This window comes from Loxodonta africana, chromosome 1 (genome assembly GCF_030014295.1).
Source record: "Loxodonta africana isolate mLoxAfr1 chromosome 1, mLoxAfr1.hap2, whole genome shotgun sequence".
Lineage (NCBI taxonomy): Eukaryota > Metazoa > Chordata > Mammalia > Proboscidea > Elephantidae > Loxodonta > Loxodonta africana.
In genome coordinates, this window is record NC_087342.1 from 42,914,663 (window position 1) to 42,933,688 (window position 19,026).

The 19,026-nt window shown below is 50.0% G+C and overlaps 1 protein-coding gene across 1 annotated transcript in view; it reads right to left on the reverse strand.

Moving 5' to 3' along the window:
* Nucleotides 1-13,072, reverse strand: part of PXDC1 (PX domain containing 1) — a 38,746-nt gene extending 25,674 nt beyond the window's left edge. The window contains exon 1 of the mRNA XM_064279960.1: nt 12,761-13,072. Within this exon, the coding sequence (XP_064136030.1) occupies nt 12,761-13,016 (256 nt within the window). The 5' untranslated portion in view covers nt 13,017-13,072. The remainder of the gene's footprint in view (nt 1-12,760) is intronic.
* Nucleotides 13,073-19,026: the final 5,954 nt, after the last annotated feature.

The following is a 19,026-nucleotide window of genomic DNA, read 5'->3' on the forward strand; positions in this document are numbered from 1 at the left end:
GTAAAGTGAACTTTCAAATTGAGTCAAATAATAAATCACATTTAGTTTCTTTTCCACTTAACAAGTGTGTCCATCACCACCATGTACACAAATAACTAAAAAGCATGTCGCTTGGGTTATGCAAGGGTCAACTTGTTTGCATAAGAGATATTCTTTAAATGTTGAGTGTAACACAAATTTTGGAAAGAAAACATCTTAAGTTTTCTAAGAAAATTTTCAGTGTTTACTTCTTAAGTACCTGTTTGCTAAATATGCTTCATATATGCTGAGTTTTAAGGAGGGAGTAAAGAACGGTTAGCTTGAGAGCCTAACTGAATTTGCTATTCTTTGCGTAATTAAGCATCCCAATGGACGTTCTTACTACCTGGAAAACCTCAGCTACTCTCTCCCCTGTGGGTGTCAAACAGTGTACCCGCACAGCAAGAGGAACTGCAGTGCGTCACTGCCCTCTCTGCACCCTGCTGCAGGCAGCAGTATCTAGTCAGACAGCGATGCTCACCCCAGCTATCAGAGCTGCGGAATGGTGGTCAACAGTAACCTTACATCCTTCCAAGAAAGCAGGGCACAGGATGTAGAGGAAGAGACAGCGGTAGTGGTGATGAAATCACAGGAAGGTGCTTCCCACCTGTGAGGTGCGCCTTAAGTGACTGAAATTTTTATCAGAGTGAAAAACTGAGTTTGGCTTAAACTAGGGAGCTCTGGTGGCACAGCGGTTAAAGTGCTCAGGTGTCAACCAAAAAGTCGGCTGTCTGAAGCCACCGGCCACTCCACAGAAGAAAGACGTGGCAGTCTGCCTCCATAATGATTTACAGCCTTGGAAATCCTATGGGGCAGCTCTACTCTGTTCTGTAGGGTCGCTATGAGTCGGAATCGAGGCGAGGGCAGTAGGTTTGTTTTGGTTTGGGTTTAACCTCTTTAAGAACCAATTATTTTCTGCTTTGGATTTTTTGTTGATACCATGTGTTTTTATTAACAGAAGCATGCTGAACTATTGAGTGTGTCTGAATTTTTGGTAGGTCGATGGCACTAGTTAGTAGGGATTTCTTGCCCCCCTCCCACAAGCCTACCCTTAGAGAGCAGTGGACCCTGTAGAAACAGTAATTTGTGGCCGACGCTGTTTTTTTCAGTTTCAAACAGTCATAAAGGCCCCTGGCTTGCAGCAGCATGCACTGTCAGTGGGAAAAGGGCTTCCCGGTAAACCCGAGAGGTAGAAAAGATGGGTGGGCAACTGTATATCGCATTGGCCAAGAAAAGGTTTAAACTTACTGATCTTTACAGTGTTTTCCTGTAACCCTGCCCTCTCTGGGCCTCTTCTTGACTCTCCCACTAAAAGCCAAGTCCCCTTACTAAGCTGACAACATTTGTAAAGAGCCAGCCTGCCTTAAAACATCAAAGGGATCCAGGCATACTGTACCATTGGGGCTCTTGAGGCAGGAAGCACCACCTGAGGTTTCTAGTCACTTGTTCACTCACTTATTCCAAATGCTGATGGAGCTTCTACCAGGAGCTAGGCACTGTCTCAGGTGCTGCGGACACAGTGGCAAACAAGGCAGACAGGGCCCTGCCTTCACAGAGCTTTCATTCCAACCAGGTCGATGTGCAGTGAAGTGGCACTTTGCTGAGACCTGCACAGTGAGTGTATACAGGGCAGCAGGAAGGGAGGAGGAAGGGACAGTGGGATCAGGAAGTGGGATGGCCCAAAGGGTAACCAGAACAGCGAGGATTGGATCATGAAGTGCGAAGGGGACCTGGGGCTAACCATGTGGGTTCTAGCCATGGGAACTTGGGCCCATCTAGCATTCTTTTTTATAGTAAATAAATACTTCAGCCCTGACAATTCCACAGTTGTCCAATCCCCAAGAATCTGCTCATGGAGCACAGTCCCCCTGAGCCAGATCCACACCAAGCCCCAAGTACCAAATTAGGTTTCTGGGCCAGCAGAGCCACAGGCCTTGGTCTGTAGGGGTTCCACTGAGGTGACCCCCATACCTTATCTCTGTACAGCCGGAGCTGGAGCTATCACGGTCCCTGCCTCACCGGGAGCCTCACCAGCGGCCGAGTGGGCCACACTTGCAGAGGGTGCTGTCAGGATTGGCATCCAGCAGCTCACCTGTGCCATCCATTCTGGAGAGCAGGGTGCTGTTACTCATAGCAAGCCAGCACCCCATCCCCTGACCTTGATGACTCAGCTAGGGTGTGGCCTGGCCAGTGCCAAGGGCAGGAGCTGTGGAGTCAGACAGGCTGGTGCAAAGCTAGCACCTTACATGGCCAGCACTGTGCCTGGTGCCTTGTGACAGTCCTGTTCTCAGCACTCACAACCACCCTGTAATGCAGATATTACGACTGCTGTTTTATTAATAATATACCCGAGACCTGAGGAACCAGCCAACTTGCCTGCAGTTGGGCGGCACAGCCAGAATATGAGGCCTCACCTGTCCGATCCCAAAGAAGTGCTTTGAACCACTGAGCCTGCCTCCTACCAGGAACGTGCTCTGTACCCTGGCATGGAGGGGAGGTCACCTAACCTCTCAGGGCCTTGACCCTCCCACACGGGACAAAGGGACAGTTGCTGGTGGGATTAAGGGACATACAGAAGCGAGTAGCATGCCGTCAGTTTAATTACATGTTCCTGCCTTCCCTCTTCCCTTTCTACTTAGGATGGCAATTACTGAACTGTTGTGAACTGGCTTAAAGCCCCAGCTATAACACATGTCAAATTAATAAGATATTAGAGATTGAATCAGTTTGTCACTCCTTGATTAATCATCTCTTGCTGACAAATAATGCTTATAGGGTGGGCTTGGAGAGGCCTGAGGAGAGGCCGATGGGGTGCTGCCAGACTCGGCATGCAGCTCACCTGTGCAGCATTAACCAGAGGCCTCTGGGCCAGCCCTGCACAACCACAGGGTGCGGGCTCTGTTGCAGGGCTCTGAACAATTCTGAACCGGTTCAAAGCCCTAATCCAATCTCCCGCATCAGGCTCCTGAAACTTTCAGGAAGAAGGGCTGTGGCAGGACTTTCAGAGAGTGACATTATTGGCAGGGGCGTGGAGAGTGACACATTCAAAACGGTGCGGTCAGCTGCCATCTTTGAGCGGGGGGAAGCTGTTTGTTTCCTACTTGGGTCAAAATCACAGGGGCAACAGATTTGGTTGCTATGCAACGTGTATACGGCCCTTGTTTAAGATGGCAATTACTGAACCATTTGAACTGGTTCAAAGCCTTGGTTATAGCTTCCACTGGCCCTTCAAATCTGCTTTCTTTTTTACTTTTCACAAAGCAGAAACATCTTTCTCCTTTGGGAAAAGTGTTCGTGAAAATAGATAGCAGGGAAATATCAGGCCCAGAGTTGTTTTAAAGAGGGAAGGGATGCCTGCGTCCCTGGGGGACAGCCTGGAAGGCAGCAGGATGCCTGATCCAAGGAGCAGAGCACAAGCTTTCTCTTTGGACACTCGGTGGAAAGTAACCACACCCTAGAAACAAGCTCCAAAACCATGTCTGTGAGCTTCTCACTGGCTTGTCTCTGGCTCAAAGTTAATTCAGGTCATGTGGGGCCCATGAGCACAAGTTTGAGATCTAATGGGATGAAATTTGGGGTCACAAACCCAACTCAGCAAACTGACCATTTACAGAGAAAAAAGATGCCAGGAAAAGGGGAATAAGAAAATCAGAGCAAAGCCCGGGGTGGGTGGCAGGTGTAGGACTGGGAAAGAAAAACAGACCAGAAGGAAGAGAGGGGACAAGCAGGCTACCTGGAGGTGCACGGGTCCCTCAGAAACTGCCCACGATGGGAGGCTGACCTATCCGGCCAGCAGGTGTCCCCAGCACAGGGCTGGGACAGCAGAACATGCTGCCCTGGGGCCTGGAAAATCCCGTGGCCCAGGCCAGGAGCCCTACACACCTACTCCTCACTCACCCTTGTTACCTGACATTTCCCATGTACAACAATAGTAAAGAACCCACTACCCAACTGTTTTGCACATTAACGACCTGACGACCTGCACACCCTCATCCACACAGCTCTGTGTGCACAACTTGTCCAGGGTGCCCAGAGGGAGGAACGGCACCGCCCCAGGGTACTTAATCCCAGTCTGGAGCCTGCAGGGGCACTGACGTTCCAGCTCACGCTCCCCCCACCTCTCCTGGTGCACCCCACCCTCCACCCTATGCTTGGCTTGTGTGTAGGTACCAGCCAGCAGGTGCCAGGAGGGGGCACGGGCAGCACTCACCTCTGTGTACCACCCAGCCCACGCCGCCTGCTTCCTCCACTGAGGAGCCCAAGCTGTGATGCCAGGTGGCTGAAAATGTCCAGCCAGCATGAATTCGCATTCTGGCAAGCAGAGCAAGGGGGACCCCATGTCTGGTGCTGCTGTGACCACCGCAGGTATAGAGTGGCCATTGCTGTCCCATTGGAAGGGCTGGGGCCCAGGAGGCGGGGACAGGGAATCACAAGTATTTTGTGTAATGTCAATTTTCACATAAAGACCTGATCTTTGCAACCTAACCATGTCAATAACTAAGGGGCAGGTGTATTTGGAAGAGTCTTTCTGTGAATCAGAAAGACTGCCCAAATGGCCCTGGGGTGGGGAGGGGAGGGGTCAGAGGCAAAGGGCATGCCCACCCCCACTGCTGACCCAGACCTCCAGAGCCTGCCTGTGCTGAGATCACAACAGCCCGGCTCTTTCCCAGGCACTCTCGCTATAAGGGTAAACTCAGTGGGTCCGCAGTCAGACCTCTCATCAAGTGGCCTGCTCCCCTCCTGTTTTGGGGTAGCACTGAGCTTCTCCCATTTGTCCAATTAAGAGTGAGTGCAGGCAGGCGCAGGCCTCGGGGGCTAAGCACACTTCCCGCCAGAGTGTGGGTGTGGGAGTCAGGTGGTTACTGTGTCCAGCCCTTCCTGATAATACCCTGGAGCCTTCATTCTCCTCCAGGCTAAGAACAGCCTACGAGCACGCAGGTAGAGTCGTGCCCTCATGGATAAAGGAGAACTCACAGGTGGACTCTGGAATCGCACACTGGCTCTAAATGATGGGCTCTAATGAAGAAACCTCTAGAACACCACGTTCACAGCTGGGCTCCTAACCACCTCCTCCCCTAGGTGGCTCCTAACCACCTCCTGCAAGCTTCCCCATCACAGCAACAACAATTCTGCTTCTCAGCCCAAAAACACTGGTGTCATTCCTGAGTCCCTTACGACCACATCTGGTTTTGCTGTAAATCCTGTCTCTCAACAAATCCTTAAGACACATCAGTTTCTGATCACCTCTTACACCTGCTCTGCCATACCTAAACCAAGCATCCAGCCCCTCTCCCCTGGTCTCCCTGCTCCCCCCTGCCCCTTCCAGTCTCTCTCAGCACAGGAGCAGAGTGCATGTCAGAACACGTCATCTCCCTGCTCAAACCTCTCCAGAACTGAACCGTGATCACAAGGCCTGATGGGATTTGTCCTACTCCCACAAGGCCTGATGGGATCGTTTTTTCCTACTACTCCCCACCTCCTCCTCTGGACTCCAGCCACAGTGGCCTCCTCCTTACTCAACCCTCCAGGCACATGCTGGCCTCAGGGCCTTTGCACTTGCCCTTCCCTCTGCCTGGAATGCGCCTTCCCAGGGAACCACATGGCTGGCTCCCCCCCGCCCCCGCCCCTGCTTCAGGTCTCTGCTCAATCATCATTTCTTAGTAAGACTGTCCCTGGCCACCCTACCTATATTTAAACCCTCCTATGCCCCTACTTCCACCACTCATCTGTTTGCTGTACTGTGGGAGCTTTCATGTTGCTTTGAGGCTAGGAGCTATGCCACTGGTATTTCAAATATCAGCAGGGCCACCCATGGTGGACAGGTTGCAGCTGAGCTTTCAGCCTAAGACACACTAGGAAGAAAGATGTGGCAATCTACTTCTTAAAAAAAAAAAAAAAAAAAAAACTGGCCAGTGAAAACCTTATGAAGAGCAGCGGAGCGCTGTCTGATATAGTGCCAGAAGATCAGCCCCTCAGGTTGGAAGGCCCTCAGAATACGACTGGGGAAAAGCTGCCTCCTCAAAGTAGAGTCGATCTTCATGACGTGGAAGGAGTCAAGTTTTCAGTACTTTCATTTGCTGATGTGGCACAACTCAAAATGAGAAGAAACAGCTGCAAACATCAATAATAATCTGAACATGAGATGTACGAAGTATGAAGCTAGGAAAATTGGAAGTTGTCAAAAATGATATGGAACACATAAAAATCACATAAAAATCAATATCCTAGGCAGTGAGCTGAAATGGACTAGTATTGGCCATTCTGAATTGGACAATCATGGTCCACTATGCTGGGAATGACAAACTGAAGAGGAATGGTGTTGTATTCATTGTCAAAAAGAACATTTCAGTATCTATCCTGAAGTACAACGCTGACAGTGATAGGATAATATCCATATGCCTGCAAGGAAGACAAATTAATATGACTATTATGCACCAACCACTAATGCCAAAGATGAAGAAATTGAAGATTTTCACCAACTTCTGCAGTCTGAAATTGATCAAACATGCAATCAGGATGCATTGATAATTACTGGTGACCAGAATGCCAAAGTTGGAAACAAAGAAGAATCGGTACTTGGAAAATATGGCCTTGATCATGATAGAATCTTGCAAAACCAACAACTTATTCATTGCAAATACTTTTTTCAACAATATAAACAGCAGCCATACACGCAGATTTCACCAGATAGAATACACAGGAATCAAATCAACTACACCTGTGGGAAGAGATGACAGAGACGCTCCATACCATCAGAACAAAGCTAAGGGCCGACTGTGGAAAAGACCATCAAGAAATCAAACAACATATTGCATTGGGCCAATCTGCTGCAAAAGTCCTCTTTAAAATGTTAAAAAGCAAACATGTTTGCTCTGAGGACTAAGGTGCACCTGAACCAAGCCATGGTATTTTCAATTGCCTTACATGCATGTGAAAACTGGACAATGAATAAGGAAGACCAAAGAATTGATGCCTTTGAGTTGTGGTGTTGGGGAAGAATACTGAATATACCATGGACTGCCAAAAGGACGAACAAATCTGTCTTGGAGGAAGTACAGCCAGAATGATTCTTAGAAGCAAGGATGGCGAAACTGCATCTTACGTACTGTGGACATATTATCAAAACGGACCAGTCCCTGAAGAAGGACATCATGCTTGGTAAAGTGAAAAAAAAAAAAAAAAAGTGAAGGGTCAGCAAAAAAAGGCAAGACCCTCAATGAGGTAGACTGACAGTGGCTCCAACAATGGGCTCAAACATAGCAACAACTGTGAGGATAGTGCAGGACCAGGCAGTGTTTCGTTCTATTGTGTGTGCGTAGGGTCGCTATGAGTTAGAACCAACTTGACAGGGCCTAACAACAACATGCCCTTACATGTCATAGCCCCTTTCCTTGATTCCTTTTTTTAATCTTGAACATATACCCCTTTCTAATGACATGTACTTTTCACTTGTTTATCTTGTTTATTATAGATTTCTCCTAACTAGAATACAAGAATCATAAGGGCAGGGATTTTTGCGTGAGTTTTGTTCAGTGTTGTGTCCCCAAGCACCTAGAACACTGCCTGGCACCTGGCAGGCATTCGGCAAACATTTGTTGAGCAAATGAATGCAAAACCCAAATGCTGATATTCCCTGATGGAGAACCAAAGATCACGTAGCTACTCTGGAAACACAACCTGTCGCTGCAGTGGTGAAGAGGAGAGCTCAGGCTTCACAAGGCCATAAAAAAAGGATCAAATAGTGCAAAAGCCCAAAACAGTCCAAGGAGAAATTTTGCATGTGCGTCATAAAGCGTAAACCTTCCTGGATGTGTGAGGCATAAATAAGGCAAACGCCCTTGGTCAGGGCCTGAGCAGGAAAATCTGAACCACATTAGGTATTGTGTAAACCCAAACCAAACCCACTGCCTCTGAGTTGATTCTGACCCATAGGGACCCTATAGGACAGAGCAGAACTGCCCCATAGGGTTTCCAAGGCTGTAAACTTTATGGAAGCAGACTGTCACATCTTTCTCCTGTGGAATGCCTGGTGAGTTCAAACCACAGTCCATTCAGGTGGCAGCCAAACACTTTAACCACTGCACCACCAGGGCTCCTTGGTATTGCATAGAGGGGATTTAAATCAGAGACTTGGCCACACTAGTATTAGGGTATGGAAAAGGCAAAAAGGGAACACCTTGGTAGCCCAGAGATAATATCAGCAAGAAGCAGCTACCTCCCTCCTCTTGGGCTGGGGGGCAAGAAAGGAAGAGGCAGGGTGTATCAGACCCAAATCAAGAGGAGGGTAAAGTGAGAAATCAAGACTCCAAGGAAAAGAGGTAGAGGATGGAAGCAAGACAAGTCCTGAGGTCAATGCCGTCCCACCTCCCCAAACAGAAGGCTCAGGGAGGACCCGGAACTAACCCGGGGGAAGGGAGGTAGACAGCACCATGCTTACACCCCATGCCCCTGCTCAGACATCCTTGGGGAGGCCACTGAGTTCTGTTTGGGGTGATGAAATACCTTTGGAAATGGTCAGTGGTGGTGGTTGCACAACATGATGAATGTAACTGCGGTGCGGTAGATCACTTTTATGTGGCCTTTCCAGCCAGTCTTTTAACTCCCACCCAAGTGACTGGGTGGGACTGTGTGATAGGTAGTTGTGATTGCGGCCCACCAAGGAGATTGGTCAGCTTTGCCATGCCACTGGGCTTGAAATGAGCCACCCCAGAGGTGAGAAGGAGAGGATCCCACCACCACCAAGGAAGAACAGCCCGGAGCAGAGAGTTCGTCGTTTGGACCCAGGATCCCTGTGCTGAGAAGCTCCTGGAACCAGGACACCAAGAGGGAAAGAGAGAGAGATACTGTAACCCTGATGACAGTGAGAAGTGGTAGCAGGAGAGACCAGCAGGAGACCGAGCTGTGGGCTTCCTGTCCCACTGAGCAAGCAAACGGAGTGCCTGGGGTGCCTCTGGGGACTTAATGGCAGCGGCTAAAAGGGCTTTGTAATGCTTGCCCGAGCAGGGCAGAGGCCTAGGGCCAGAGGTGGGGATGGTGTGCCTTCGAGCACAGCTGAAAAGAGGCTGTTCTGATGGAAGAGAACTGTATCCTGAGTGTTCCTGAGCCTAAGCTATAACCTGTTACTTCCCTAACAAACCCCATAATCATAAGTATTATCTGTGAGTTCTGTGTGGCCACTGTAACAAACTATGGAACCCAGCAGAGAAGTGGAGAATGCCATGGGAGAGACAGTTGACGTCAGAATTGGTAAAGGTGGTAGAAAGAGGAGGCCATGTCTGAACTCTGCCTCATTGGAATCAGCCTTGGGTTGTTGATCTTGATTCTCCTTCCCCCTTGTGAAGAGAGAAGAGGTCAGACTCTGCTCCCACACCATTTTTACAGTAATTAATGCTACTGAATTACACCTAAAAATGGCTAAAATGGCAAATTCCTTGTTATAAACGTTTTTCCACGATAACAAAAAATTCCTGTAGATGTCACCGAGATACAGACGAGGCCCGTGGATGACAGCCAAACATAACACCACAGTGTTTGTACAGAAGGGCACATTCTCCCATGCAAACATTCTCCCAACTGCAATACTGGAGGGACCAAGAAAAAGGTCTCAGCGTCCTATAACTGCAGGCAGATTCAACAATGCCAGTACTAAACCAAAAACCAAACCCACTGCTGTGGAGTCGGGTCCGACTCACAGCGACCCCATAGAACAGAGTAGAACTGCCCCATAGAGTTTCCAAGGAGCGCCTGGCAGATTTGAACTGCTGACCTCTTGGTTAGCAGCTGTAGCACTTAACCACTACGCCACCAGGGTTTCCACAATGCCAGTAGGGGCCAGAATTTCACACCCTCTGAGGCTATTCCTGCCTACATTTACAAGAAGCAGTGGCCTGCTGTCAGCATAGGATCCCAAAACCCTATTTTCTCACAAAGCTTTTTAATGAAACCAGAGAGTGCAAATCTAACCCAGCCCAGAAACATTTCAATAAATTTAAACCAGGGGAATCTGAGGGGGAATTACACTGAGAAGAGCCGGCATTTCCAATACCATGCACACATCTGGCTATCTTTTGTGTTTATAGTCTGTATAACCAAACGTTTTATGCAAATAGTAAATCTGCGTGGAAATAGGTGGAACCTTATATTATGGTGTTGTATTTTACTTAGCAAACAATTTACCTGGATTTAAAAGGATCAAAAAACAGGAAAAGGACTTCCCCTGGGATTGTACAACAAAGCTCAGGTGTTGCTGGGGAGGGACATGCTTGCCTCTGTGCAAAGAATCATAGACTAGAAAGGAGAAAAGGGCTTACAGGCCACCCTCCTCAGGGCCCAGGCCACCGTCTACAGCTCCATCCAGGATGATGGGCTAGCCCCGGCAGGGAGCCCCCACAGGACAGGTAGTGGTTACCAGCCAGGCATCAATCCTGTCTTGGGCTGTCAGGAAGTCCTTTACACTAACCACTGGTCTTCTTCCCCACTGCCCCTCCCCCACACACCATGCCTAATCCCTATTTCTGATTTTTTTTCCCCCTTTAGATACTTGAAAGAAGCTATCACGCTCTTTTTTGACTATCATCTTCTCCAAGGCAATCACCCACTTCCGAAACCTTCCTTCACTGATGGTCTCCACCCTTCAGGGGCACTTTCAGCGGGTCTAGCCATGTGTCTATCCACCTCTCGAACTAGCCTGACCCCGACAGTCTGTGTGTGCACAGGGAGAGTACGCAGCGCGTTCACAGGGCAAGCTGGAGTTCCTTACCTGCACTGCCCTTCTGCTCCAGGTGAGGCGTTTCCAGGACTACATCCCACACCCCTCCTCCCACCTCTACACACAACCTAGCAGCTAAGGCTAGGTCATTTCCCAGGCCCACTCCCACCCCCTCCCTCTCCTCCTGCCCTCCTTGGTCACCTGCCAGGACTTCCTCTACTTAGAAAAAAAGGAAGACTGCAACTACTTGCTTTTAAAATGAGGGGCTTACTGTATTCTAGGCACTCTACCACCCACTTTAATCCTCACGACAAAACGCAGGCGACAGGTATAATGCTACAAGCGAGGAACCAAACGGGAAGTTACGATTTACAACCACTTAGCTCAGGAACGCAGCGGAGGGCTCTCCGCCTGCCCTCAGGGGCTCAAAAGTGCACATTATGCCTTATTCCACAAAGGACAGTAGATTCCAACTCATAGCGCCCCTACCGGACAGAGTAGAACTGCACCACAGGGTTACCAAGGAGTGGCTGGCGGATTGGAACCGCCAACCTTTTGGTTAGCAGCCAAGCTCTTAACCACTGTGCCGCCAGGGCTCCAGAAAGGCGCGAAGTCATTGAACAACCAGCTGTTCCTTCATCTATGCTTTCCTAACTTGGGCATTCGCCGCTAAATTAAAAATATGACACAAACAGCCAAATACCAAATCTAGGGAAAACTTGAAATAGTCCTGAACTATCTCCAGCCTGCTGTGAATATGAGAATACCTGCAGTCTGCTGGCTCACGGCCTTCTCATTTGCTGGCTTGCTTCGACGCCAAAGGAGGTGTCATGAGGTTCATGTCTCCCAGAACTCGCTCATTATCGACATAATTCTCACATTGGCGGCGGACTATCTCCAGACCTCCACATACAGGCAGGGGGCACGATGTCTTTTCCAGAATCCTGGTGTCCTTTAAGTCACCCTGGGCTTCAGTGAACCCGCCCGAGACTCCACCAGGTCTGCTTAGAGGAGGTCTGCAAAAAGGCAGGCTTCTAGACGACATGCCTCTGACCCTCTGAGCCGCGGGGAGCCACACACTCAGCACTCAGGACCGTGCTCCGAAGTCCTCGCTGCCTCGAGGCTTCCCTGTCCCTTCTCCCCCCACCCCCCGACGCTTCCCCCCCCCCCCATTCTTTCCGTCTCAACTGAGTCTCCCTCTCTGCTTCCTTCCCTCTTCCAGGCCCTCCTGGGGCAAGGGACCAGCCACACGGTAGGAAGAGAAGGCACAGCGGCGCTCCAACACCAAGCGCCTGCAGCCAGGCTCAGTCACAAGGCTGGGAGGAGGTGGCCGGGTTAATCAAATCCAAATGCTCTGCCCCATCCCGGGGTGGGACCCTGGCCCCTCCGCCCAGCAATGACGGAAGCGCTGCGTGGCACCCTTCATTGCTCAGGGAGCATTTGTCACCGGATAGGAGAGGAGGAGCTCCACTCCCGGGAGAGCGCTCCGGAGAGACTCGACTCTACAACTTGGACACGCACTGTGGTTAACTGTTCTCAAACTCAGAGGAAGCCGCTCCCTGGAGCCGCCCGGGCGCGCCGGGCCGCGCGCGCAGCCCCTCTTCCGGAGGAGGGGGCTGCTGCCGCGACCCCGAGCGGGTTGGGGAAAGCGACCGCGGGGCTGACCCACACCGGCCACGTCACTTGCACCGGCAGCGCCTCACCAACCCCGGTCTCCCTCGGAAGAAACAGGCTAGCCCTCACGGACAGCCCTGGCCACTCCGCCCGGGCGGGCCGCGCCTGCCAAGTCCCTCTCCCACCCCACCCCTCCTCGCTCACCCGCCGGGCCACAGAACACTGGGATCCTCCCGACCGTGCCTAGTGGGCGCATTCGCTGGGGGCGGAGAGCCTGAGCGCCCCTGCCTTGTGCCGGGGACCAGGGAAAAGGTGACCGACGCAGTTTCAGGCTTCAGTAGCTCGCCCCTGCCCCTGACTGTATTCTAGAACTCCCTCACAACCGCCCTCCTGCCCGCCGGCCGCCCGCCCTCCGCGCACCTGGCAGCAGCGGGGAGCGCGCCAGCGCCGGCCGGTCCTCGGGGAAGGAGTCGCCGAGGCGCCGCAGCAGGCGGCCCAGGTCGGCGTAGCTGCGGTGCAGGTAGAGCACGTTGCGGTCCGACCACTCCGTGCGGATCTCGAAGAACTCCTCCTCGTCGCCGCGCCGGTTGATGATGAGCCTGCGGATGCCGTTCACCCAGCAGCCGCGCACAAACATGTTCACCAGCGACGTGCCCTCAAACACCGCCGAGGCCATGCCCGCGGGGCGCGCACATGCCCGGCCGCGCGGGGGCGCCCCAGAGCCGCGCCCGGTGGGCGAGAGCGCGGCGCGGGGCCGGGGTCGGGGCCTGGGCACAGGCTTGTTCTGGCCGCGTACGCTACCCTCAGTCCGCGCGCCGGGCGAGCGGGCCGTCTATCCCGGCGGCGCCGCGTCGCCGCTTTATAAGGAACTTCCCACCGCGGGGCGGCGTCGGCGTCGACGTCGAGGCCAGATCGGGTCCGAGTCCCCACCTCCCGTCTCTCGGTGAGTAGCGGGCCGCCGGGCGTGCGCCTGCTTGGAGTCCGCGTCCCTGGGCCGGCCGCCGCGGCCGCCCGCCGTCCCTCCCTCCGCCTCGGCCGTGACTGGACCGCGAAGCCAGGGTGGGCGGGCCGGCGCTGACGGATTTTCTCGCTCGAGACTTTTTTCTCTTTCCGTTTTTAAGTCCTCGGGAACTCTCTGCGCTGCGCCCGGCTGGACCGGGAGGTGCAGACTCTGCGTCTTCCGGATCGGAGCGGCGGCGCCTGAGGCGGGGTCTGCGGGGCCGAGGGCGGGCGTTCAGGGTCAGGGGCGGAGGGGCCTGGGCTGCTGGCGCCGTTCTTGTTATGGGGGGAGCCGAATGGGGGGTCCGGGATCCCCACCCAGCGCCGCCTGCGCCCTCCGCCCGGTGCGCGCGGATCTCAGCCGGGTTATGGCCGCGGGACAGACAGACCACGGACAGACGACCGGGCAGGGCGGTGTGTGGGAGGGGCTGCCGGAGGATCTCGGCCAAAGCGGAGGCGGGAAGAAGGAGCGGTGGGAAAGTGGGCGTCCTCGGATAGAGCCTCTGGGGTGGCTTGAAATGGCTTGTTAGACTGATATCAGAAGTGTAACCGAGGAAACTGCCCAAACGGAAAACTGGGGTTCATGGCAGGCATAATCCACAGCCGCCGGTTACTTTAAACCCCCCAAAATTGCTGGTGTACTGGTTAAGAGCTCGGCTGCTACCCAAAAGGTCGGTAGTCCAAATCCGTCAGCCGCTCCTTGAAAACCCTATGGGACAGTTTTCTACGCTGTCGTATAGGGCCGCTGTGCCTCAGAATCGACTCGATGATGGCAGTGGTTTTTTTAGCCTGTTGCTTTAGTTTGCCTAATTGACAAATAATTTCAAATGATGGCTTAATCATTGGAGGTTGATTCCAAAAATGTCTTCAGGCTCACCTAACCACCAGAGGAGGGGTGGGGGGTAGGGCAAGGCCTCCAGCTTCCAGAAGCCCGGGCGCCCTGGGAAGCTTCCAACTCAATCTGCTTCACAGGAACCTTACAGTCCACTGGCTGGTAACTGGTCCCTGAAGTCAGTCCAATCCAAGGTGTCCTCCCCCCATGCCACCAGTTCCCATTCAGACTGCACAGTGACAGGGAATTGATATCATTAAGTGCACCATTTCGGTTTACCTTTACCACCGGGTGTTGGCCAGACTCCACTTTTATGTTGTAAACTGGGAGAAGGTGTTTTCCACTCTCCCCCTTCTGTGCCGTTCTGGGCAATTAATAAGTGTTGGTTGACTGACCAAGGGAGCCCGCCCGGTGAGGGAAGGGATGGGGCTGAGGGCGGAGGCTGCAGGCTAGCCACCTTCCCCACAACAAAGCCCCACTGAGACCTCTGCTGGGTGGTCTTCCTGCCTCCCCTATACTCATCCTCCCTACACACACACCCTTTTCCCTGGCTCCCCAGCTAAGCAGCATCTCCAGAACTCTAAGCACAGAATGGTGGCCCTTTTAGCACCGTTTCCTGTGTAAAATCTTTACTAGGGATAATCAGGTCTTCATTGCCCTGTTTGTCTAAGAGGCCTAACCTTGTGAAGCTGTTCTTGACTTCGTGCCAGGCATTCCTGGTCACTAAAATAAAACAAAATAGAAGAATCTCTTTCATGTTAGTGATGTTTGTTTAAAGAGACCTGGAGCTAGAGAAGACTAGATGGCCAAGTAAAAATAACAGGTGCCCAGAACTCACTAATAATTATGGATTTTCAGATGGAAACACAATGAACTGATATTTTGTTAGTCTGTTAGATTGATAAAGATGTTTAAAGTCTGTTAAGAAAAATTGTCTGGAATCTGGAAATAAGTCCAGAGGATGACTCTGTCCTTTCAGTGTCATACTGAAGTGTCATTTAAATGCCCAAGGATTACTTAATTTCTAGGAGAATATACCATTGTTTGATGTCACTATTTACTATTAGTGAAGGGCTAAGTTATATATTAACTTGTAGATTTGTGCCTGGTAGAGATGAAAATAATTTTTGTTCCTACGAAAAGATAACCTCAAAGGTTATAATTTATTGCCCTGTAGAATATTAAACTGAACCAAACCCATTGCCATCAAGTTGATTCCAACTCATAGCGACCCTATAGGACAGAGTAGAACTGCCTCATAGGGTTTCCAAGGCAATCTTTATGGAAGCAGACTGCCACATCTTTCTCCCATGGAGCCACTGGTGGGTTTGAACCGGAGGCCTTTTGGTTAGCAGCCAAGCGTTTAACCACACTGCACCAGCAGGGCTCCAGTAGGACATTAACCAGTGTTATATCTAGCTTAGCAATCTTACTTTTTCACATTTTTTTTTTTTTTATGGACAGTATAAACCCAGGTCCTCAAATAGGCTTGGATCAGCTTTTATCATCTTAAAATTTCCTCATTAATTAATGAGTTGAATAAATTTTAACATACATACATTCTGTATTTATTAGAGTCATATTTTTAACTTTTGAAAATCATACTCGGACAAGTCTCAAAAGAACAAGAATTTTTGCAAGGTTGTGGAGAGGCAGGTACCCTCATATACTGACATGAAGTGTAAGGAACAGGCTCCATGCAGGGCAATTTAGAAGTAGTTGTCCTAGAGACACGTGTCCACGTGTGCGTGAGGAGAAATGTATGTGCAGTGCTTCCCCAAGTAGAAAATTGGAAAGGATTTAAATGATCATCAAAAGGAGAATGAATAAATCATTGATAGAATATATATGATGGAATATTATGCAGCCATGAAAATGCACCCTTTATAAAAATATGGATAACTCTCAGGAACAAAATGTTAGTGGAAAGACGTAAGTTGCTGACTGATGGATATAGCATGAATATGTGTGTGTGTATGTATTCCACCACTCATCTGTCAGTTTGTCATACTTTGGTGGCTCGCCTGTTACTTTGATGCTGGAAGCTGTGCCACAGGTATTTCAAATACCAGACAGGTTTGGCAGAGCTTCTAGAATAATAGAATAGAAAGACATGCCTGGCCATCTACTTCTGAAAATTAGCCAATGACGACCTTATGGATCACAACAAATCATTCAACTTGCTTGCTTTGGACATGTCATCAGGAGGAATCAATCGCTGGAGGAAGACCATCACATTTGGTGAAGTAGAGATCCAATGAGAGTGAGGGACACCCTCAGTGAGATGGACTGGAAGATGCATGGATTGTGAGGGTGATGCAGGATCAGACATTGTTTCTTCTGTTGTACATGAGGTTGCCACGAGCTGGAGCCAACTCACTGGCAGCTATCATCATCATTATATATATAGAATTTCCCAAATTTGGAAGGATATCTGCCAGGCTTACAAAGGTACCTCTGGAGTAGTGGACAGGTCAAGATGGGAATTATCAAGGGGCACTTTTGCTTTTCTATATGTTCACATATACTTTGTTTAATAAAATTAATGTACGTACTACTTGTGCCATTTTTTAAAGGGGCGTGGAGAGTGTGAGAGGCTGGAGGTAAATAGCCAGAATGCTAACTGTGCTTGACTCCAGTGGTAGAAATAAGAGTACCTTTCTATTACTTAAGTATTTTCTGATAATGTTGAGAGCATCGCTGAAGTGTTAGGACTTCTGACTACTGGTCCTGCCCACTTACTCCAGTTGTATGATCTTAAACTGCTCACTTGAACCTTTTTTTTTACCTTAATTTGACTTTCCATGAATTAAAAAGCAAAAATAAGCAAAAAAAAAGCCTGTGGCTGTTGTGAGGACAAATAAAATGGTATGTGGCAGAAAGTGTGCTGTAAGCACCTTTGAGGACATGTGTTATGTAAATGTTAGTAACAGATACTACAGGGGTAGAGTGGTTTCAGGTTGTAAATAAAGCTGACTAGCTAGTTCAGTTCCTGAGGCTACAAAATAGAATGTGAAAATGGAGAACAAGGAGGAGCTCTTCGGGTCACCTGTCCACCTTCCAAGCCTGGTTTAGAATTACAGAGGAGGGGCCCTGGTTGTAGGCTAAAGCTTTGGGAACCAGATACTTCAATTGGATTAATAAGAGTAAATAATGAGAATAAAAGACTTCATGAAATTCAAGGCCTTTACTTTTGAGGGACTGTGTTGGGGGTGCTGTTTATTTTTCTCGTGATCGTTTTGTTGTTACTGGTTTTTAAAAGTCCTTTCCTTAGTCCTCAAAGTAAAGGAGAACACAGTGCAAGGGTTGGTAGTCATTGCTCTAGGTGACTGTCTGACACACTCACTCTGCATCTGACAAACAGTAGGCAGCTTGGGGCTGCTGGATCCTAGGGAAGAAGATTATATACTCTGCTCAAAACCTAAACCCAGGAAGTGAAAATGGGGTGGGGGAGGAGGTCTTGGCTCCGAAGTGTCCCTAACCCCTCAGGTTCCACAATTTGTAACTCTACCCCATTCAAAGTTAGAGCCAAAGAGGGTGTTTTTCATCACTGCCTGTACTGGGCCAATGAGTTTGGAGCTCCACAGGATTGATAAAACTATTCATGAGAGCAACGTGATATCACTAGTTCTGAACATGGTAAAATAATTCAGTGAGCATCCCTGGTGCCTGACAGCTACAGAAAGTTTTCAGATACATTCACTGATCTGATCCTCGCAACAGCCCTAGCGGGTGGGGAAGGGAAAGAAATTCGTCCCTTTACAGATGAGGAAACTGAAGGCTCTATGAGGTCTGAGAGTGGTCTCATATTGAGGGCCCCAAACCAAGGGCCTCTAAGGCCTTGCTTGACCCAACCCTTCCTGATCCCACTAGCTTCCTCTGGCCTTGGTCCCAGCACACTGGCATGCCCTCACTGTTTCTAAGTGCCAAGTGTCTTCCCACCTAGAACCCACAGTCTGGAATGGTCTTCCCCTGGTCACCGCTACAACTGACTACCGAGTCCCACTCATCCTTTAGAGACTGGTGCTTCTCAAGCTCTAATGTGCCTGCGGAGCCCCTGTGATTTTTTAAAAAGCTGAGTCTGATTCTGGATGGGGCCTGAGAGCCTGCATTTCATCCAGAGGCTGCTGTCAATGATGTCTGCAGACCACTCTGAGTAGCAAGGCTGATACTAACATAAACCTCACTCTATATCTGGCGAGTGTCAGGAGACACTGTCAGGGGTGGATTATCCCGTAAGCAAGGTAAGCATGGTGCTTACCTTATATCTTAGTTATCTAAACCAAAAAAAAAAAAAAAAACCCATTTTCATCAAGTCAATTCCAACTCATAGTGACCCAATAGGACAAAATAGAACCGCCTCATAGAGTTTCCAAGGACCGGCTGGTGGATTTGAACTGCTGACCTTTTGGTTAGTAGCTGTAGCTCACCATAGCTCTTAGCCACAGCACCACCAGTGCTGCTATAACAGAAATACCACAAATGGTTGGCTTTAACAAAGAGAAATTTATTCTCTCACAGTCTAGGAGGCTAGAAGCCAAATTCAGGGTGTCAGCTCTAGGGGAAGGCTCTCTCTGTTGATTCTGGGGTAATGTTCTTGTCGTCAATCTTCCCCTGGTCTAGGAGCTTCTCAGCACAGGAACCCTGGGTCCAAAGGACCCGTCCTGCTGCTGGTGCTGCATTCTTGGTGGTATGAGGTTCCCCTGTCTCTCTGCCTGAGTCTCTCTTTTATATCTCAAAAGAGATTGACTCAAAACACAACCTAATCTTGCAGGCTGAGTCCTGCCTTGTTAACATAACTGCCTGTAGTCCTGCCTCATTAACATCATAAAGGGAGGATTTACCACACATAGGA